Below are 23,007 nucleotides of genomic sequence, written 5' to 3' on the forward strand. Positions count from 1 at the left end.
ACTGGAGACCTCACAAAGCAAGCAGCACAAATACGCTCAACCCTCATCTCTCAACCTGGTGACCCAAAGGACTTTTCTCTGGAAAAACAACGTGATAAACCAGCCAATTAACACACTGGACTTAGGTTATTCTCTGAATCTGCTGCAGGTGGTTTGAGTAATGAAGCTAGTGTATCCAAGGAACCCGAAAGCTTCCTAAGCCAAGGATCATACCCTACCCACAGAATATAGGCTGATCTCAAAACAGCCAACAAGGCCTGTGAGTATATGATACTTGCAATGATCTGGGTGATCATGGCTTGGAGGCTAAGACCAGGTGAGATTTTTAAAAATAGGAACAAAGTTCACTTAAAAGAAAAAACACTGACAAAAAAAACAAAAAAAACAACAGTTCTATTTTTAATCTGATAAAAACCGTGTTCTGAAACTGCACATAAACAGCAGCAAGAGCTCACCAAGGTTACTTACTCCCCAAAGCACTGAAGTCAACCCTGAGATTTTCTGGGGAAACCAAAAGCCACAGATAATGGGCTCCCTGGAGCCCAGGGTGCCAGTCTGGCTGCCAAGCAGCCCTCACCCCCTGCTCTAGGCACAAAATCAACAAGAGCCAGCCCCCTGTTCCTGGTAATTACCGTAAGAGACCACACAGATTATGACAAGGAAATGGGGTCCATCTCTAAATGCTAACTTTCAACAGATAACCCATCTTATATTCATGAAACCATGGACTTCTCCTCAAAAATCTGTCTCTACTATGCTTCTGCAAACAAGAATTAGTATGCTAGTCTAGGCTCCCATTCAATTCAACCTCTGATGGCTAAGCGTTAGGCATGAGCCACTGCTCTAGACAGGAGGCGGCCCTGGCCGGCCCTCCAAACACCTCGACCCCACAGCCTCACATGAGGAAAAGTCCTCTTTCAGAGACACCAGCTGGTCTTGCCCTCTCCCAACCCACAGTCTGCCTTCCACAGGTCAGCCCTGCGTGCCCTGCTGACACACAGCCCCTCATGCTACCACAGCCCCTCCCCTCCACTGCCCCCTATGCTCAGGCTCCCTGCCCTTCTGTGGCCTGCCCGGGAAGACTTCACTATTACCCGCTCTTCCCACCTATGCCTTCCCTGCCCGAGGATGGACTTTCACCTGGATGTCACAAATAACCCTGTATAAAAATTCTGACTGTTATACTTCACACACCATAAACTTCACCCTTTCTCCAGGCCCTGGCAATCACAATCCACCTGTCTTATGAACTCGCCTATTCTAGACATTTCCAATAGACAGAATCAAAGTTCATCCATACTGTAGCAGGTTACCAGTACTCCATTTCTTTTTTACGGCTAATAGTCCACTGTCTAGATTTACCATGTTTTATTCACCCATTCGTCAGCTGAAACCACGCAGTCGTGAACATCTGTGTACAGGTTTCTGTGTGGGAATCAGGTTTCAGCTCTCTTGTAGTGTATACCTAAGAGTGGGACTGCTGGGCCATATGGTAATAACCAATGTCTTTTAAACCCAAGTGCAAGCTGGCTTTCATTTTTTGCAGTTTGTTTTTTCCCAGCTACACCTTCTGTGTCCTGGGCAGCTTGCCTCACCGCAATGTAATCCTAACAACCCTTCCTACATTGTCTCTCTGCTCATTTCTCACCCCGAAAAAATTTATAAGGAAAACAATCTTTTTGAATGTTTTGCTCAAGAACAGTCTAGATAACAAGACTGACAGCCCAACTTCAAAGGTAATTGTAATTTTCTGGTTATAAAACATTAAACTCAAAATTGTAGCCATAAATAATTGAGACACTTACGGGGAAGTTGTTGTGGACGCTCAGGAGGGAAAAAATCTCCCTTTGGTAAGGCCCTCTCATCCTGAAAGAGAAAGTGAATAAATCTCAGTATTCCCTGCAGCACCGCCAGCAACAGCAAAAGCTGCAAACAATTCCTATCAACAGAGGACAGATCAGAAACATGATGATACACCCATGCCACCGAAGAACATGCCAAGTATACATAAAAGAATATGAGAAAAAAAAAAAAAAAAGAATATGGGAGAGTTGCGACCTTTCATGTAAAGGGGGAAAAATAAAAAATAAACATTCACATCACTGTGGGGGAAGAATGGGACCTGGACACAAAGTAAGAGAAAGACTCTCACACTCAAACTTTTCATGTGTTCTGACTTTTGAATCATGTGAAAGTGAAAGTTGCTCAGTTGTGACCAACTCTTGGTGACCCCATGGACTGTCCATGGAATTCTCTAGGCCAGAATACTGGAGTAGGTAGCCTTTCCCTTCTCCAGGGGATCTTCCCAAGCCAGGGATGAAACCCAGGTCTCCCACACTGCAGGCGGATTCTTTACCAGCTGAGCCACAAGGGAAGCCCAAGAACACTGGAGTGGGTCATCTATCCCCTCTCCAGCAGATCTTCCCAACCCAGGAATTGAACCAGGGTCTCCTGCATTGCAGGTGGAGTCTTTACCAACTGAACCATCAGGTGAATCATGTGAAGCAATTATCTATTCAAAAAGCTAAACTGAACGCTTAAAGGAACAAAACAAATCCTTACTAGTTTCTTCTATTTTCTTCCTGATCTTCAGTCCTAACTAGATGACCCTCAGCACGTTCTAGTCATGCCTGTATTAATCATTAATACTGTTATCTTTGGCATCTTTGGCACAGCCACAGCTGTTTATACTAAAATGCCCCAAAAGAACTTTAAAGGCTTTCTGAATCAGACTTCATTATGTTTACAACAGATAGGATGCTAAGCAAACATACTTCCAATACTCTGAAAACTGGAAACCTATGTATATAACCATTCTCTGAAACCAACCACTTGCTCAAGCAGGATACTCAAGTGACTACTGATCATGCAAAGGAAAAAATATCTGAAGAGTTCTATGAGCAGAAAGTTATTTGTTATTTCTGTCATAAATTTGCTCAACATACTGCAGACTTTGACTCAGACTGATCCATAAATAGAGCACAATGGCTATGTGCATGTACACTCTTAAATAATCCCATGTTTTTGCTAATCTTATTTGAGTATATTAAAGAGAAAGAGATCCTTGGAATTCCCTGGTGGTCCAACAGTTAAGAATCCACCTCCCAATGCAGGAGACACGGATTCAACCCCTGGTCCAGGAAGATCCCAGGTGCCACGGAGCAACTCAGCCCATGAACCATAACTACTGAAGTCCACGTGCCCTAGAGCCTGTGCTACACAATAAGAGAAGCCTCTGCAATGAGAAGGCCTGTGCACCGCAGCTAGAGTAGCCCTCACTCCCAGCAACTAGAGAAAGTCAGTGTGCAGCAACAAAGATCCAGCACAGCCAATAAATAAATAAAAGACCCTATTAACTTACCATTTTCACGTGCATTGGTCTGTCAAACAGCAGCTGGCCATTGAACATAGCTGATATTACAATTAAGGCTATTTCTTGCAATTCTAAAAACATGGACAGCAGCAAAGAAATACCCAAAAGAAAAATACTCCTACTGCTGCCACCAGTCCCTCTAGGTAGTGAATTTATGAGTAATTTTGATTCCTGCTTATCTTTCAATATTTGTTCCTACAGTAAGCATAAAAGCAACAATAAACAAGGCTCAAGGGGGATAAAATGAAACCTCTGCTTACTCCTTAAGTGTGGATCTTCAGTCATAAAACCTTATACTTCTCACTAAACCACTCTCCTCTTAAAAAGCACTCACATCCAGGACTCCCTTCATGGTCCAATGGTTCAACTTCATGCTTCCAATGCAAAGGAAGCAGATTCAATCCCTGCTTGGCAAACTAAGATTCCATGTGCTACATGAACTCCCCCTTCCCCCGCCGCCCCGCAAAAAAAAGAACAGCGCTGACATCAGTTTTCCTAGTGTGTCCAATACGCCCAGTGTTCTAGCATGTTTTGAAGCACCATATTTTCTGGGTAATATACTCAGTGACAATCTTACCAGAGTTTAAGATCAGTGTTCATGTGTGGTATTCTCCCTGTGGTCACTCTAGAGTGACGAGCCTAGAGTCAGAGAGGTGCTTCTTCCAGAATGTCAATCCACTGGAGAAGATAGGCCCTGTAAGGATTTACCTCTCCCTTCAAATCAGACCTTCTAAAAAGAAAACCCTGGAGAAGACTACTCATGACATGTGCCCATTTTCGAACCATAGCTTCTATCTACACAGTACTGGACTCCCGAATAACATCCACAGTAATGTATTCTCTCTAGTCACGTGTGCATACACATTCACTTGTGTCTAACTCTTTGCGACGCCAAGAACTGTAGCCCATCAGGCTCCCCTGTCCATGGGATTTTCCAGGCAAGAATACTGGAGTGGATTGCTATTGCCTCCTCCAGGGGGTCTTCCTGACCCAAGAATCGTACCCGTATCTCTTGCATCTCCTGCACTGACAGGTGATCCACTAGCACCATCTGAGGATCCTCCAGTAACACAGGAAATGCTAATACACAACATTACCACTTCCCCACACAAACCTGCATTACTAACACAACATTTAAGCCAAACTAAATTCACCAAGTCGAATTCCAAAGGAAGGATACATATAGCTTGCACGGCTTCAATGGACTGTTCAAAAGTAACAGTGCCTATTCCACGACTTTTTCCGTCTTTATCCTCAAGAATGTCTGCTCGGACCACCACACCAGCCATACTAAAAACTTCCTTCAGTTTCTTCCAGCCAACTTTATAATCCAGCTAATCAAGAGAAGAGAGAGGAAAATCTCACTGTAAACATTTTTACTACATGAATGTGACATGCTTTGGGTAGAAAACAAGCATTAGAAAATGTTACAAAAATAATGTCATAAGCCTTTTAACTACTATTTACTGAATAGTAAAGTCTTTTCTCTGAAGCAACGATTTAAGTCACTTCATTCCTTTCAAATTAATGCTTATTTTGTGAATACTAAAAAACTTTGCTCCCCATTTAAGGTTTACCATCATCCTCCCCAATCCACTTTTATTCTTTAAAAAAAAAAAAAAAAAATTCCCTTTGCAAATGAGGTTTATTACCATACACCCAGACATAACAAGAAGGGAACATCAATATACAACCTCTGTTCATATTCTTTACCCGGCACGTACTCTTACAAACACCAGCAAAACTCAGTGAACATGCCCCAACAGGACCATGGGTCAAGCCTGTGTGACTTTATGACTACCGTGGTCATTAGGGAACAAAGCCCATAACCCTCCTTTAGCATTTTTTCCCCCTTCAAATGTCAGAGCTACTGTTTTAACTTATTTACAAGACCATCTAAAGTAGTAAATCAAACTTTATGAAACAATGTGTCCATTTACTTACATTTGCTACAAATACTGTGCTTCCGAGTCTTCCAGCCTGTAATGCATGGATAATCTCATTTGGGATGTTAGGATTATTTAGGATACTGGGTGGGATATTAATCATTCCTGGGCCACCTGGTCCCATACCCATCCCACCAGTCGTAGCCATCACCTTTTGCATTGCTCTCCTGGCATGTTCACCATCAGGATCCTAAAACAAGCACAAAACGGTTACATTTAACTGACCTCGTGACAATTAAAACCATGCTCCCACAGTTAAGTGATGTTCCTCAAATTTCAGATTGAGAGGCTGTTTAGAAACCATTTCTCAAAATCTGTAACAAGAAATTCAAATGAACTAAAACCAAACTGCCAGGCCAGGAACAATTCCAGCCAAAAGAATGAGGAAGAAAGGAAGGGTATAGAATTTAGCTCTCAATTTGAACTAAGAAAAAAACAAAAGGTAAAGGGGTGGATGAAATGACTAGCTAGAACTTCCAGGTTGAAATAAGATCTTCAAGGGCTTGGTATAATTGAATTCTCACTAATTCAATGGGATTTTATAATTTGTGCAAACCCCATTGGTGATTTCCCAAAATTTTGAAAACACAGCTCTAAATTACCAAGGTTGCTTCATCCTTCCAGAATTCAACTCATGTGTAATGTGTGGAAAGGCTCGTGAATCTCTGGGGTTGATTCTTAAACTCTGCCATTTTGTGTGCCACCTTCACATGAGAGAGCACTCAAGTCCTACCACACTTCCTCTCTGGGCACTGTGCACTTACTGACCTTTCAAGAGTAGGAGGTAAACGTAAGTCAAGGAAGGACTGAATTAACCAAAAACCTCCCACTTTCGTTCAGGGACAGAAGACACCTGATTTGGATTAGCTACGAAAAAGGACTCAAACTCATTTAACAAAAAAAAGATGAGGATTCAGACTGAGTAAAACTGCAGATGTAGAATACCTTAAAAACAAACACACACACAGTAGAGAACCATGGGCTCAGTGTGAGTGGCCAAACCAAGGCAGGCTGGCCTAAGACAAACCACAGGTGTCAGAAGGCAGCAGGCAGTGGCTCAAGATGTGTTCAGCCACTATCCCAAAGTTCTTATGGGTAAGACTGCTGAAGCCTGCGACTGACCCTCCTCTTTAACAACAACAGGACGTTCTGCTCCATAAAATGTCACCACGGACTATGTCTGTCTTTTCCTATCTCCAAACAGGGACAACTCGACAACTACAGACGGTATCCACAGTGTTTCATGAGCTTACTTCTTTGACTTTCAGTGGTCTTCCACTCAGACTATGCTTGTTTAGAACTTCGGCAGCTTTTTTCATGCTCTCTTCCATCTTGAATTCAACAACACTATGAAGAGTCAAAAGGAAATGAGTGAAACCAGTCCTACAGCTGAGAAGCTTCAATTGCCAATAAGTAATGAGACAATACTTACGCACATCCCTTTGGAAGAAGCCACAGACCAGTCAGAAGAGCAAGGGAAGAAAAAAGAAAAAAAAGTAAATTTCAGTGACAGTTATAAATTAAAAGTATGATTTTTGTAACAGTTTTTAAATTAGCCCTTCTAAGGGGAAGCTGACAGAGTGTCTTGCCTGGCCTTCCTCATTAAGAGCTCCGCTCCTAGTGTCTCCTCTCTTCACATTACCAGCTTTTGCACTAGTGCTGCTGAAGTTATAATGAGCAGACCTAAATTCAGGTTCTCCAAGAAATCACACAAACTTTAGATCTGCTTCCCTCGGTACTCAATCAATTCCTTGTCATACTCCTCCTTAAATCCATCCCTTCCATAAATTAAGCTCATCCTTTTGATTATTCTAAGCCATTCTATTGCACGACAGAAAATAGTTAATTTTCTCTTTAAACGAGGCCAATTTTAAACGTTCACGTTTTAGTATTTGTTTTACAAATTTACTGGCACAAAGGCAACTTTTCAGAATCTTTGGTTCACACAACTTTCAAATTCAGCAAACAACCAAAAGTAACATTTTCTAGACAAGAACACACGTTTTACATTAATATACCACCGCTGAAATTCCATGCATAATTCACACACAGCCAATTCCTCTGTTAACAAAGAGACAATGCTGCTCTTGGTCCCCAGTTATCCAAATTGGGCATCCAAAAAGAATACCAAGAAGCTCGTTGGCCAGCCATTTGGAAAAGCGGGACTCCAGTTGGCAAATCCCCTCCCACCCCACTCGGATGTTTGGCAAACCAAACATAGCTACTGTAACATGAGCACTCACTGCCTTCCTGATTTCATTCGATTCCACGCCACCATACAGTTACATTTTTCATGTAGTAAATCCACAGAAGAAATTCTCTCAGACACTTACCCTTGACTTTCCTTCAGCGTCCATTAAGAGCTCCACGTATGTTACCTCACCAACTACAAATCAGTTTCCAGACGACACATAAACCAAGGGAGAAAAGCCAAGAAAACAATGGGAATTTAGAACAATCATCAGCAACCTTGTATGGAGCCTCTGCCTTATAAGAAAGCCCAGAAACACTCCATGTTCTCTAAACCGCCACACTAGGCATTACAGGTGTGCAGTAAAAGTAGGTGAAACTTGTTAACAATATGTCCTTGATTTTCCTCCCACCTCAAACAAGCTATTTCCCTGTCTGAAATGCTCCTTCATGACTACAGGCAATCCAAATCTACAGGAAAGAAGTCTGCATGATTCACTTTCGGGAAGAAGGAAGGAAAACAGTTTCACACATACACTGACTGCCGACAGCAGGTTAACAGTACACTAAATGCAGCGCCACCGAATGAGCTCAACTGTTCACTCCAAAGATGTGCACATGTATATGCTCAAAGGTGCACACACAGCGTGGCGGGCTACAGGAGTGTGCAACCTGTCCAATCGCATCGAGCTCTGCTGAGGGCCATGCACTTAGTTAACGTTCTGCTGCTGTCTTGAAATGCTCAGTCGTTTTAAAGTAAGGAGCCCGGTGCTTTTATGTTGCACTGGGCCCCACAAATTTTGTGGCTGATTTCTGCACACAGCACTAGGCTTCATAACTATCACAAGCAGGATGTATAACGTATCCATCACAAAACCAGAGCAGCATCTGGATTCTTTTCAATGAATTAAACCAGGCCTTATTCTTAGTGCTCTCGCTCAACCTTCTCACTAAAGGACACAGATAAATGCAAACTTAGAGCTCAGGTGGCACCTCAAGAGCTACAGACTCACTCAGGAGGCTAGTCTACACAAAGGGGAAAAAAACAAACATTTCCAAAGAACCCACAGATTTTCCTCCAGGTTTGGATTGCCAATTCATGACCACCACAACCAGATGTTAGAACCCACCAAGACAACCACCAAAATGGCTGCTGAACTTGAAGATGGCACAAACACACCAAAAAAGCCCAGAAATTTTAGCGTTAACTTGGAGGAAACAACAGCTAAGCGGACTCTCTGAAGTCAAGAAAGGCCTTTTGTTCCAAGAAATATTTTTTTCATTTTCAGGATTATTCTTTATGATGATAAAGCCTCCTCTCACTCAGTTTTCAATTCGGTTTAGCAGTACAAAAATAAATCTCTTAATGGCCCCAAGTCTTGCCTAGCCTATTCCTTTGTTCAAAGGGTATTAAAATTATAAGGATTTTAAAATTAATATACCACAAAAAGACTGAAGTGCAAAGTAAGATTAATTTTTTTTTAATTTGAAGAGCATACTTATTAGTAATATATTTGCATGGCAGTGGACAGGAAGAAGGTCAAGTATTCAAAGTTTAAATCTATAGCCTCACCTTCCTTGTCCTTTCCTGAAATATTACAGACTATACCAGCACTTTGCACAAAACAGGAAGGAAAACTGGTGCAAAGAAAAGAGATTAGGATTATTTCTAAAGAAAAAATTAGGAGGCACTGGTTTAGTTTAACTTTTAGAGTATCCACAACTGAAAAATGATCACAGCCAAGGAATAAATAGTCATACAAATTGGCTTTCTGTCATCCTTACAAAAGTAAAGCAAGTCCAAAAATGCTGTGGTCATTCTTGAGGCCATGTTAAAAGCCATTTATTTCAACAGCAGCAGCCATTTGAGGACCAACAGCCCTTGACTCAACGTTGATGAAAATGCCAAGTTATATCAAGACAGTGAAGAGACCCCATCCCAAGTTAACCTCCTAGAGCTGAGACTACTACCTAATAACCTTAAAAATAAATTTAAAAATCACAGTATCTAACTCTGACAGCTGTAACCATGTTGTCAGAATTCAAATATTGTTGCATTTTCAGAAGTTTCTAATTTGTGCCTATAAAGACACTGATTTATCAAAAAGTTCACTGCAACCCAGAAACCAAGCAAGTCTAAACCAAACCTTTTTCCATGATCATAACCATTTTAACCAAAAGCCAGGTTTAGAAATTAGGACTCTGTCTACTTAACATCCTAGAGACAGCACAAATCCAACTTCAATCCTCTCTACCAATAACTCTGCTTAAAGGGTTCTCTCTTCCCCAAAAGGTACAGTTGCTTACTAAAAATTATATTTAAAAGACCTCAACCCTCAGTTTAGCTATAGGTTAGGCAAGTCTTGCGGTACTACCGTGAGTAGCGCTGTTTCTGAGTATCATCAATAATAACCATGATCCTCATAAATTCATAATTTTCTGATCTCTATCCTGAGAGACCACATCAATTCAGAGGTGTAAGCAAACCACTGTTACAGAATCTGCAACAGTTGCCAATTCACACTTCTCTACAGGAAGATGGTAACAAAACCTTTAAAAAGGTCACCTCTCCTTTAGTTTTACATTATTAAAGCAAAGGCCTGTTAAGTACAGTCAGCGCAACTATCAACAATTTGAAGGCAAAATGTGTCAACTATTCAGTCTAGTCACATTCAATGAAATGAAGTTTAAAAGAACAAATCAACCCAAGCACAGAAGTTAAGGCTGTGACGCAGAGTTAACAAACTGGCAGTTTCAAGTCTCGTAGACATAGAATCTGCAGGTATTAATGGAAAATACTGCTGCTCCTCTTGTTCCTGATCATGGATGGAATCCATGGAATCCCAAGAGTAGACTACTAAAACAAATTCTACTGCAGCTTTAAACATCAAAGTTTCTGAATGAAAAAACAAAGTCTTTGAAAGATTGAATACCAAATGTTATTACCTACCTTTATTTTAAAATGCTCCAAGAACTCACTGTTAACCAACATTTAGGTGGATTATTAAAAATATTACCTCAAGAATAAAATATGATGAGGATAAGAAAATGAGCAACTCCCAAAGAACTCAGGTAGTCCCTTGGAGCTACTCTGCCCTAACACTCCTGCACATCTTTGTATCAAAGTACAGGGGCTAAAGCTTCACTGAAGAGAACTCATATGTGAAAGGCCTAAAGGGGGTGGGGGGAGGAGCTCAAAAGCATGTTATCAAATATTTTCACTCAGCCAATGCTCAGGGAGCCACTCTAATGGAGAGGTACATGGAAAAAATGCCTATTTTAACTTGGAAAGCGTGTTTCTTTGATATATTGCTAACTTGACACAGAGCAAAAAGCATTATTCGATACAATAAATATTCAATTCATGGACAAGTTAGAAAAAATGATTAAGCACATTCTTGCTGCTAATTCCACACAGCAGAACACTGTCTCTCTAACTTGACCAAAACCCAACAAATAAGACAGGCAGACTGCACTGTTAAGGTTCGATCTAAGTACCCACAGATATGAACACTGCAGCAGCAACAGACCTTTCCAAAACAAAGGCTGAATATCCAACAGAGGAAATCATAAAGGAGCCAAAGAGACTTGGTAGGGATTTTTACTTAAACTGAAAATAAAGGTCTGCTCTGCAGACTCACAATGTAGATTATCACTGAGAGCCAACAGACTTACTATTGGACTATACTTGCCCTCTGGGCCTCAGTTTTCTGTCAGCTGGAATTTGAAATTTACTTCAAGTGACGCATTCAATAAAAACAGACGGATTAAGTGCTTAAGAAATCCTTGCTTACACAAGTTAAACTGACTGCTTCTACCCTTGAGATTGACTGAGAGTAAGCTGTATTGCTGGCCTTCTGTCTTCCTCACACTGCGCTCCAGCTCAGTCCCGCCAGGGTGCAGCTGCCCCACCTCCAGGCTGCCGGAGAACAGCTCAACTATGAGCTTTCCTCAGGCACACAGGACTTCTCTAAAACGGTGCACAACACTCTTCAAGTTTACAATTCCCCAAATCAATCAATCACCTTTGCTCACAGAAATCTTAATTTTTTCGCCCAGACCTTAAGGTCAAACACTCTTGAGACGTTCGTGTCTACCAGTATTTGTCAAGTGATGAAAACCAGGCAGTTGTGAGACTGTTCAGTCACTTTCAAACCTGGTCTAGCAGTCTCCAATTCAAATTTCCTCTTACACTGGCTCTCAGTTTTCGTTTCAATCCACTCTTCAGTCAGTGTTCATGAAGTCATCTGTTCCACGTAATATCTCCATTAAAAATAAGCATGATCACAGGGACAAAGGAAAACACGAAGCAGCCAAACAGGCTGGGTAGGGACTTTTACTTAAATTGAAAATAAAGTTCTGCTCCGAGACACACAATGTAGATCTTCTCGAGCCAACAAAAAACCTCTCCTCTGCACCTTCAGGACATGCAGAGGAGGAAGAGGGAAGCTCAAGGAAAGGGTGAGTTCAGTTCTGTGGGCTGTTTAATCCACCTCCCTGAATGGTATATGATGGGAGAGGGGGCAGCAGAAGCAGGCTGGCACAGAACGAAACAAAGCTCTCAATTACCTCTTTTCTTTAAAACCAGCAATGCTGACTGCATGACACTGCCACCAAACAAGCTTTGTGATCCCATCCAGGGCAAAAGGCACCAGTGGCCTGTTCACATAAGGCACGCATTATTAACAGGCACTCTGAGAATGCTGTTAAAAGCTAACCAACAGAGAAGATATACCTGGTGTCCAAGGAGCAGAAATTAGGGAGGGGTACATGATGCGTGATCATCCTTAGAAAAAAGCTCCTGTCTTGCCATCTCAAAGCTGCTACCTGAGTTCTGAGGTGCAGCTATTATAGGTAGTGCTGCAAAGACAGAGCATTTTTCACATCTCTAAGCTGAGGACAACTAATTCTAGCCATCCCTCTAGTTTTCTGAAAACAACAGGGGTATGATTTCATCAGGAACAGACCTTAAAATATAGACTGATAAAGAGTGGTTGGATCACAACAGCCCACTACTGTGGTTTGCCCACTTCAGAGACCATCCTGAGAATAATACTTTTAGACTGTAAGAGCCCCATCCCCAACCTTTTTCTCCCCTGTGCAATAACAAGTCTTCTAAAACCTTAAAACATTGTGACAGATCTTAAGAAAATATTTCAGATTTCAAATAATCATTGAAACATTTTTGGTATACCAAGACATGAATTAAAATAGTTTTAAAAACCTCACAATGAAAATAAGAACATTTGTACTTACATAAACAGTAAGTTTCTTTTGACTTCACATACTGAATATAAGATTTACCATGAAAAGATTACCTTTCTCTTATGAATCCCTTTATCCACAATCCAATACTGCTAAAACTTAATTAAACAGAAAGGTAATTAATTTAACCTGTACAGGGGAGCACTAAACAAGAACACTTTAAGGTTTATTAAAAATAACTGATTTACTGCACACCTGTAATTCTAAATTACACCACCAAAAATACACTGAAAGGGCTGAGCCAGGGCATTCATAGCAGTATGCCAGGGGAATATGAGAACCAGTTTGGAAGTATCCGAATAAACCACCAGGCTGGCTCCACACTTAATACAGTGCAAAATAGGAAGTTGAGGTGAACTGCTTCTACATCCAGAAACGTCATGGCTGCTGCTGCTGCTACCAGCTTTAAGGCTCCCAAAACTGAATTACTGAATGGTAAAGCAGTAAAAATGTCACCTACTTTATCCATCATGTCCCAAAACTGGTTCACACACTCCTAAAAATGGAAAATAATTTGGCCTGCAATCTCTTACAAAGTTCTAACAATTGCATTTTCAAAGCCACATTCCTGGTTCTTGGAACTACTATACCTTATTATCAATGGAAGTATCCATTCAGCGGTTCAACCAAATCGCGAGAACACAAATTTGGAGGTTATTCCAAAAACTAATTCGAGTGAGACCCAACTGTGCTGTACAGAAATCTAAGCTTTATTGAGCAGCAGTCCCAAAAACCAAGAACACTGCATCTGGGACGCCTCGTGACACGCCCTTCAGACAGAAACTTCACTTGTGCCCTAGGAGCACTGGCAGGAATGATTTGGCTGATCAAGGCAGGAAAACAAACCTCACACCAGAACGTGTTTCCATCCATGTTACCTGGAGAAATACTACATGGGAGCAGCCTACATGACTGTACAGAGAGGTTCACGGTGCCTAATGCTTCTGGCATGTTGTGGTTGAATTAAATGATGGGACCATGATGGCAGTGGGCCGTTCATAATTTCAAAACCCAATGCTGGGAGCACCAGTACACATACCAAAATGTCCTATCCAAGTGGCATCTGTCTGTCACTGAAATGTTAATCATTTGACAAATCAAGCTCAAATCTCTTTACATTATGAATGCTCCAGAAAAACCAGTACCTTTCAGTCCTTCGAAAAGACTCCAGTTAAGAATTATTTGATTCTAGGTTTCCCATAGGGGTAAAGGTGAGGGGAGACCTCCAGGCCTTTAGACAAATGGTTCTCTATCAAGTTTCATCTAAACCGGGGCTGAGCAATCTCTTTAGCCCTGTGTGCCACCAGCAGGGCCCAGAATCAGGAAAAGACGACAAAAGCAGCAGAACAGGAGTGTGACAAGGAGGGGGACACACATGGTGTGCGCAGGAGGCAGAAGCAGAGGACCACGGGGGCAGCCAACCGCCCAGGGTCTCCTGGTGGCAGCAGAGCTTCGGTTGCTTCCTCTGCCCTCAACCAGACTCTGGACACCAGGGTTGGGACTGGTGGGTGCCTGAAGGCACCAAATTACACAGCGGATGCTTTATTTTGAGCTACCCAACTGCCAATCGAGTCTGTGTTTTCCTCCCCAGGCATGGTTTTATAATTTAGAATCTGAGCAGCACATGTTCCAGCCACCAAATTTTGATCCCAGGAAGACATCCGCAAAATTTAGACAAACTACTACCTTCCCGCCAGAATTTTAAAACAAAAAGGGAAAAGAAAAAAATTTCTCCCACCTAATAGGAAGAATTCAAAAAATTTCCTTAATTCCATAACAAAGAGGCTCCCCTCAAGTTTAATCGAAGCCCTGTTAACCATACTAAGCCAGTGAAATCATTCGTAGGCCAAGGGATCATACAAATGCCCCCATGTGACACACAAGTGCATGACCACAAAAAAAAAGAAAAAAGGTAGGGTGGATGGGAGGGGGCTTAACTCTCAAGCCTGGAGAGGACACATGCTCTACTCAGAACAGCTTCCACTGACAAAAAATAACCAAGGAATTAGCCACAGAGAAGATGACACACCAACCTTCTGACCCTACTCAACCACCAGTACCATTACCTTTTTCTTTAACCAGGTCTTTAAGTGACTGCCATTTCACATCAAAAGGTATGTTTGTAATGAAGGCTCTGTATCTTTTAGTTGGATTGGCATATGGCTCAAAGCGATTGCCTCCTCTTTTTATGTTTTTCTCCTTCCTCTTCTCATTCTGAGCAGGTCGTTCTCCTTCACTGAATTCAAAAGAGGAGAAAAAAACATTCGCAAGTCAGCACAACCCAAAAGACAATATTTGATTTTCCAGGCAAACTATCCTGGCAAATTTGCCTAATTATCTCAGGCAAAGTTACATATAACATAAGAATATTGACTGATTTGAGTCACTCAAACTAAAGTGGTCCATAGAGCAGAAAACTGCAGTAGTACATTCCTGAAAATCCACCTATCAAAAAAACCATTTCCAAGACAAATGCGCTTTCCTAGGCCTTCACATGCTCCTGTGGGGCTCTAACATAGGCTGGGGGGAGAGACCATCTCCCTCCCTGAGGTCCTTTAATTCCAAGACAGAAACAGGAAAATGGAAGGGAAGATTTATAAGACTTCATGGAACCCCAAAGAGGTGGTACACATAGGCCCAACAAACTTTAGCCCTACAAATAAGTAACTTTCATTGTGGGGGGAAAAAAATTTTTTTAAGTGGGAATGTAAAATGGTGCAGTTACTACAAAACAGTTTGGCAATTACTCAAAAAGTTAAAACATAATTACCAGAGAACCAAGCAATTCCACCCCTAGGCAGTATTATTCACAGTAGCAAAAGGTGCAAACAACCCAAGCATAAACCAAAAGATGAACAGAATAAACAAAATGCGGTACATCCAGGCAATGGAATATTACTCAGTCATTAAAAAAGAAAAGAAAAAGGAATGAAGTGCTGATACATGTTACAAAAGAGATGAACTTTGAAAACACTATGCTAAGTGAAATAAGTCAGGCATAGAGAAAAAAAGATGAGGTTACCCAGGACTGGGAAGAGGTGGGAATGGTGAGTTACTGTTTAATTGCTACAGAGTTTGTTTGGGATGATAAAAAAAAAAAGTTCTGGAAATGGTGAGTGAATAGGTACAACACTGTACCTAATGCCATTAAATTGTACACGTAATCATTTTAAGATGGCGGAATTTACATACATCTTACCACAATTTTTTTTTAAGGGAAAGAAACCTTACTCTACTCAATTCCATTACTTTGAGGCTAAGGAAACTGAAGTCGAGCAACTCTGTTAGGTAAAAAGCAGGCTAACAATTCTTTGGCAAAGAAGGGTGGATTTTTTTTTTTTGGCGTGGACTTTCCTGCAATACTCTCTACCTTTGTGTGTTAGGTGCTTCCACGGAGTAGCATTTCTAAACCCTACAGGTACAAATGTGGCTTAGCGTAAGCAGGAAAAAAGGTTCACAAGAAATACAGGCTCCCAAAGGACAGAACCAGACAGACTGGAAGCCCAGGCCAAAGCCCAGGAACAGGCCAGTGTGCACAGCCAGGGCAAGGCTGGGCTGGCTGAGCAAGACTGCTCCCTCAGCCCCCGTGATCAAAGGCAGACACCAGTGAGAGCTGACAAGGAACAACTGGGGAGCCAGCAACCAAAGAAGTCCTCTTGTGCATCAAGTCCAGCACTGTCTGCTTCCCAAGCCCTCTGCTTTTCTACCAGTGAGAATTGAAAGACTCCCACAACTACAGATTCCAGCACAGACTTTGTGATTCACAACAAAAAGGCAAAGAAAACAAAAAATCAAGACTATGGTATTGATGATTTACAAGACCACCTTTTTTAAACTAAGAGTTGATCTTTATTCTAGGATATGTCTTCCCTGCAGTGGGGAATGGCAGCTGGAGGACCTTCTTTCAGTGTACCTGGAAAAGTTAAAGTTAACAACTTATTTTAGTCCCCAAGGTATTTTTTTAAAAACCGGTCCCTCACAGCCAAATACAAGTGTGCCAAGTGTTAAGGAAAGCAACTTCCTCCATGATCTGATTGATACCAATATCAACATGCAAGCAACAGAACTCCTTCACAGGGGCTGGCAGATGGCGGAAAGGGATAGGGTCACACAATCCCTAGATTGCCTAGAATTCTTTACTCTGTCTACCCAGGCTCATGACAGACTCTCCTTAGGCTGACTGCACACCACAACAACAGTCCACCTGTCTACTCCATAGGAAAGCCCAGCACGAGGGCTGCCAAACAGTATGAGGCCATGCATCTTACCCTCAGCAGATGAGAAGGAGAAGTGTTACAATTAATAAAACAGAGATCAATTTTCATTTCATGGGCCTAACTACAGAGGGTCTATGGGTAGAAATACATCGTAACAGAATTGGCTTCTTCTGAAGCCCAAATATTCTATCAGCAACATAAAAAACATTATTCTGACACAGGGTCCATGACACAGTTACAGTTCCAGCCTGTTTTAACAGACTGCTCAACTCACCTTATAAATTACAAAATGTATAAAAAACTCATTACAAGACAAAGGTAACAAAAAAAAAAAAAAAAAAAAAACGAAGACAAAGGTAACAAAGTGTCTAGGCCAAATTCTGCCATGCAGCATTACTGCTAAGAATAAACTGCCCAATCTAACCACAGAAGATGGGGATGATGCTGTGAAAGTGCTGCACTCCATATGCCAGCAAATTTGGAAAACTCAGCAGTGGCCACAGGACTGGAAAAGGTCAGTTTTCATTCCAATCCCAAAGAAAGGCAATGCCAAAGAATGCTCAAACTACCACCCAGTTGTACTCATCTCACATGCTAGTAAAGTAATGCTCAAAATTCTCCAAGCCAGGCTTCAGCAATACGTGAACCGTGAACTTCCTGATGTTCAAGCTGGTTTTAGAAAAGGCAGAGGAACCAGAGATCAAATTGCTAACATCCGCTGGATCATGGAAAAGGCAAGAGAGTTCCAGAAAAACATCCATTTCTGCTTTACTGACTATGCCAAAGCCTTTGTGTGGATCACAATAAACTGTGGAAAATTCTGAAAGAGATGGGAATACCAGACCACCTAACCTGCCTCTTGAGAAATCTGTATGCAGGCCAGGAAGCAACAGTTAGAACTGGACATGGAACAACAGACTGGTTTCAAATAGGAAAAGGAACACGTCAAGGCTGTATATTGTCACCCTGCTTATTTAACTTATATGCAGAGTACATTGTGAGAAACGCTGGACTGGAAGAAACACAAGCGGGACTCAAGATTGCCGGGAGAAATATCAATAACCTCAGATATGCAGATGACACCACCCTTATGGCAGAAAGTGAAGAGGAACTAAAAAGCCTCTTGATGAAAGTGCAAAGAGGAGAGTGAAAAAGTTGGCTTAAAGCTCAACATTCAGAAAATGAAGATCATGGCATCCGGTCCTATCACTCCATGGGAAATAGATGGGGAAACAGTGGCAACAGTGTCAGACTTTATTTTGGGGGGCTCCAAAATCACTGCGGATGGTGATTGCAGCCATGAAATGAAAAGACGCTTACTCCTTGGAAGAAAAGTTATGACCAACCTAGATAGCATATTCAAAAGCAGAGACATTACTTTGCCCACTAAGGCCCGTCTAGTCAAGGCTATGGTTTTTCCTGTGGTCATGTATGGATGTGAGAGTTGGCCTGTGAAGAAGGCTGAGCGCCGAAGAATTGATGCTTTTGAACTGTGGTGTTGGAGAAGACTCTTGAGAGTCCCTTGGACTGCAAGGAGATCCAACCAGTCCATTCTGAAGGAGATCAACCCTGGGATTTCTTTGGAAGGAATGATGCTAAAGCTGAAACTCCAGTACTTTGGCCACCTCATGTGAAGAGCTGACTCAATGGAAAAGACTCTGATGCTGGGAGGGATTGGGGGCAGGAGAAGGGGACGATAGAGGATGAGATGGCTGGATGGCATCACCAACTCGATGGACGTGAGTCTGAGTGAACTCCAGGAGCTGGTGATGGACAGGGAGGCCTGGCGTGCTACAATTCATGGGGTCGCAAAGAGTCAGACACGACTGAGCGACTGAACTGAACTGAACTGAATCCACACCACAGGGCTCACCATCCAGAAGGCAGCTCATGTGGGTTATGCCCAAGGTATGCCCACAGCACCACTATACCCAAATCCTTCTCCAGCTAATCATTTCCTCTCTCTCAGAAGTTTCCTCCTAAGTAAAACAGGTAAGAACTATCTCATCACTTGCAGTTTCTTAAAAAATTGACCTTTTCATAAATCTAATAATCACTATCAACTCTATTCTTTACAGAGAACCATCCTCAAAAAAACCTCACAACACATATTCAAGTACAGATATGATAACTGAACAAAATCCCACCTTTAAAAAATGTTCAATTCAATTTTCTCATTTATATTCTAGACAGAATTAGGGGAATATTCTTCTAGCCCTAAAATACATGTAACACAACTGTAAAAACCTTTTAGAAGTACATTTTTACAGGTAGATTATCATTTAGCTACATTGATGAAAAACTGTTTTATCCTAAATACCCCAAATTTAGGATATTATAAATTCAAAATGTTAAAACACACCTACCATGTTATCCACAACTAGATACTTACCCAGAAAAAAATGAATATATCCATGCAAAAACTTATACCTGAATGCTCATAGCAACATTATTTATTCCAGTTTCCCAAAAACTGGAAATCTAAATGTCTACCTACTAACAGGCAGAGATCAAGCTTCCCTGGTGGCTCACTAGATAAAAAATCTGCCTGCAAAGTAGGAGATCTGGGTCAAACCTGGGTTGGGAGGATCCCCTAAAAGGAGTTGCTACCCACTCCAGTATTCTTGTCTGGGAAATCCCATGGACAGATGAGCCTGCAGGCTGTACAGTCCATGGGTCACAAGAGTTGGACACGACTAAGCAACTAAACTACGACCCACTAACAGGTGAATGAATCAACAAACTAGTATATTCATACAATGAAATACTATTCAACAGTAAGTAATGAATTACACACAACATGGATGAACCCCACTCAAAGAAACCAGACAGAAGAAGCGTACATATAGTATGACTTCGCCATGTAAAACTGTGTGAGAAAATGTAATCCAGCAAACTAATTTACAGCAGGTTCTCTCAGCCTCAACAGTATGAACATTTTGGGCCAGAAAATTCTTTTGTTGTTTGAGCCTGCCCTATATGCTGCAGGGTCCCTGATCTCCCCCCAAAGGAGGCCAGAAGCAAAACCCCTTCCTCAGATCTGAAGACGAAGATAAGGAAAAAAAGAAAAAAATCCCCAAGACACTTCCAAATGTCCTGTGAAGGGAAAGAAATCTCCCAATGAGAAGCACTGATAAATACTTATGTGGAGAATACACTAACAGCTGCCTGGAGGTGGGGGAAAGGAGGAGTCAGGATTACAAAGGGGCAGCAAAAACTTCTACAGGTTATAACTGTATTATTTTCATTCAGTGATGATATCAAATCACACACTTCCAACCTGTACAGTTTGTTGTGCCAATTATACATTTCTTAAAGTTCCTGCTGGTTTCTCAAATTCCAAATCTTACTCCAACATGACTTGTAACTCCTACATAAAGTTAACAAATTTGCAATCTTTCAAAGAAACTGAAGCTACCTAAACCAGCTAAATAAAAGCCTTACCAATAGTCTCCTTGCTAACTTGCTTCCAATTGTCAATAAACACCCCACCTGATTCTGGCACCCAACTATCTATCTGAAGTTCTAAATAGACCCAGTACATTAAAAACTTTTCCTGACAATCTATAACCTAATTCCTAATACAGTGATAAAGATAAGTCCAAAATACCTTAAGAAGCTTCTGAGTCAGTCAAGTAAGATTAATTATGATTAATACGGTTTTGGAACCGTTTTACTGACTGTACTCTGAAGACTGATAACTTACCATGTCACTGCTCCATTGTACTAGAATTATACTTTACATAAAGATCACAACTAAAAAACTAAAATACTGAGTGCCTAGTCCACAAAGAGCCACTACATTCACTATGTAAAACAGTATATCCCTACCCCCTCTTAACGCTTCCACAGCATTCCCATGTATAATGCTCTCATAACTCCTGGAGTTTTTCAATCATGAGTGTAGTTTGAAACAGCAACTACAATATCTTGAAATCCTGACCACATCTCTTGAGAGAAAAGACCCCCCCTCAACCTCCATATTCCCTTCAGAACTATCCCTTATGTAGAATGATTCTTCACAAAAATCCTTTCAATCCTGAACTCCACTCATGTACTGAACATGTAGAGCACACTATTCTAGCTCCAGGTCTACCACTTAACTACCCACGTGAGTCCAGTTCTTTATCTCTATGGTTCTTTACCAGCAAAACCTGCATAACCTGCATCCATGAAGCTCACAGGGGTGTTGTGAGAATCAACAATCAGCCTAACAAAAAGCAGCTTGGTAAATGTTCAGCGCAGTTATCTAAGAGGGTAGTACCAGGTGACTAAGAGGTAGGGTCTTCTAAGTCTGAACCCCAATGTCACCAGCTCTTTGCCAGGCCTCAGTTCCTTCATCTGCGAAAGGTGGTTACTACCCACACTCACAAGTTTAAAGAAGCTGGCACACTAACTGTGACAATGATGTATTTTTGTATCAAAAACTTTCTGGAAAATGACTCACTCCTTGCATTCTACCACCACACATAATGATTAGACTTTAAGCCCACTGGGGCCATGGCTAAGGTAAACCTAAACACTGTACTTGCTGTTTAGCGCTGTGTTTGACTCTGTGTAGTCTCTGACTCTTTGTGACCCCAAGGACTGTAGCCCACCAGTCTCCTCTGTCCAGGGGATTTCCCAGGCAAGAATACTGGAGTGGGTTGCTGTTTCCTTCCCTAGGGGATCTTCTTGACCCAGAGATCAAACTCCTGTCTCCTGTACTGCTGGCAGATTCTTTACCACTGAGCCACCAGGGAAGCCTCCACTGTACTCATCACAGACTACCAAAACAGTAATTCAAACTTCACCTCACTGCAAAACACAGTAATGGGAGAGTCTATCTGAGAAATCCCAAATGAAACAAGCAACCTAATCTTTGCAGACTAGTATCCCCCAGCCTAGCCTTGAATAAAATCAAAAAAGCAAAGAGCTAGCAGCATGCATTCCAACAATCAGAGCCCCATTCTAATCCTGAGCTCACCATCCAATGTGTCTCAAGATTATTATCAAGCATACAAGCGCTTCTTAAAGTACAGCAAACACTCAAGTCACCGCAAAGCACAAAGAATCGGGTTTAAAATTTAAAAAAGGAAAAAAACCCACTTCAAATGTCTCTTTACTGAGAGGTTTGCTGTGGAAACAGCAAAAGCCTTAGAGTCAAGATGGCCTCCCCCAGATTCTTACGGTCAATTTCTTTAACCTGAATTTTCTCGATTTAAAAAAAAAAATCTTTTCTTGACTGTAAAATAGTGTTAACACTAACCTTGCATCCCCAGGAATTTACACTAAATACAAATTTTTATTTTTAAAATAGCCCATCTCTCACCTTCAGATTCGGCCACAGGTTAATCTGGAAGTGAAGTAGGTTAAGTCACTGATTTTAAATGTATGGTGTAACCTCTATTTTTAAACAATAAAATTAAAAAACAAACAAACAAACCAAAACCCCTAAGCCTATGTGTCCCTCTAAAATGAACATTTTTACCCCCAATACACTCTAACTCTGAATCTTGACTGTCCTTAGATGGAATGCATTTCTCATCAATATAAGAAAAAAAAAAGCCAGCTTACAGCCGGCAGAGAAAAGAAATTGCAAAACAGGTTGTGCTTTCCATGGTCCTCATGAAGCTTGCTGTCTCAGTGCCTTTTCAGCTTTCAGCACACTCCACTCCTGGTGGATACAAAGGGTGAGAAGAACCTAGTCTCATTCATTTCCCATCCCGCAAAAGTGGCTCAGCTGGTAAAGAAACCACTTGCAATGCGGGAAACCTGGGTTCGATTCCTGGGTTGGAAAGATCCCCTGGAGAAGGGAAAGGCTCCCCACTCCAGTATTCTGGCCTAGAGAATTCCATGGACTGTATGGGGTCGCAAAGAGTCAGACACCACTGAGCGACTTTCACAAAATCACAAAAAAAGCTCTCAAGATAAAAATCTGAACTCCCTAGTCTGGAATTCACTGCCCACCAGCTGGCCCCCAGTGCTCCAGCAGTTTCAGTTCTTTACAAAGAAAGTGAAAGGAAAATGAAGTTCT

General features: G+C 41.5%; 1 protein-coding gene across 19 annotated transcripts in view; it reads right to left on the reverse strand.

Annotated features, from left to right (window-relative positions):
- HNRNPM (heterogeneous nuclear ribonucleoprotein M) overlaps nt 1-23,007 on the reverse strand; it is a 40,206-nt gene that overhangs the window by 14,728 nt on the left and 2,471 nt on the right. For 12 of the 19 annotated variants that reach the window (XM_040239501.1, XM_040239508.1, XM_040239503.1 and 9 more), the window contains exons 2-9: nt 14,841-15,010; nt 7,653-7,705; nt 6,752-6,759; nt 6,573-6,666; nt 5,318-5,509; nt 4,554-4,707; nt 3,362-3,411; nt 1,806-1,866 (exon numbers count right to left, since the gene is read on the reverse strand). In XM_040239501.1, the coding sequence (XP_040095435.1) occupies nt 1,806-1,866; nt 3,362-3,411; nt 4,554-4,707; nt 5,318-5,509; nt 6,573-6,666; nt 6,752-6,759; nt 7,653-7,705; nt 14,841-15,010 (782 nt within the window). Of the gene's footprint in view, nt 1-1,805; nt 1,867-3,361; nt 3,412-4,553; nt 4,708-5,317; nt 5,510-6,572; nt 6,667-6,751; nt 6,760-7,652; nt 7,706-14,840; nt 15,011-23,007 lie in introns of those variants that run through there. The other 7 variants (XM_040239510.1, XM_040239521.1, XM_040239517.1 and 4 more) reach the window with 2 other exon arrangements.

This window comes from Oryx dammah, unplaced genomic scaffold, assembly GCF_014754425.2.
Source record: "Oryx dammah isolate SB20612 unplaced genomic scaffold, SCBI_Odam_1.1 HiC_scaffold_5, whole genome shotgun sequence".
Taxonomy (NCBI): domain Eukaryota; kingdom Metazoa; phylum Chordata; class Mammalia; order Artiodactyla; family Bovidae; genus Oryx; species Oryx dammah.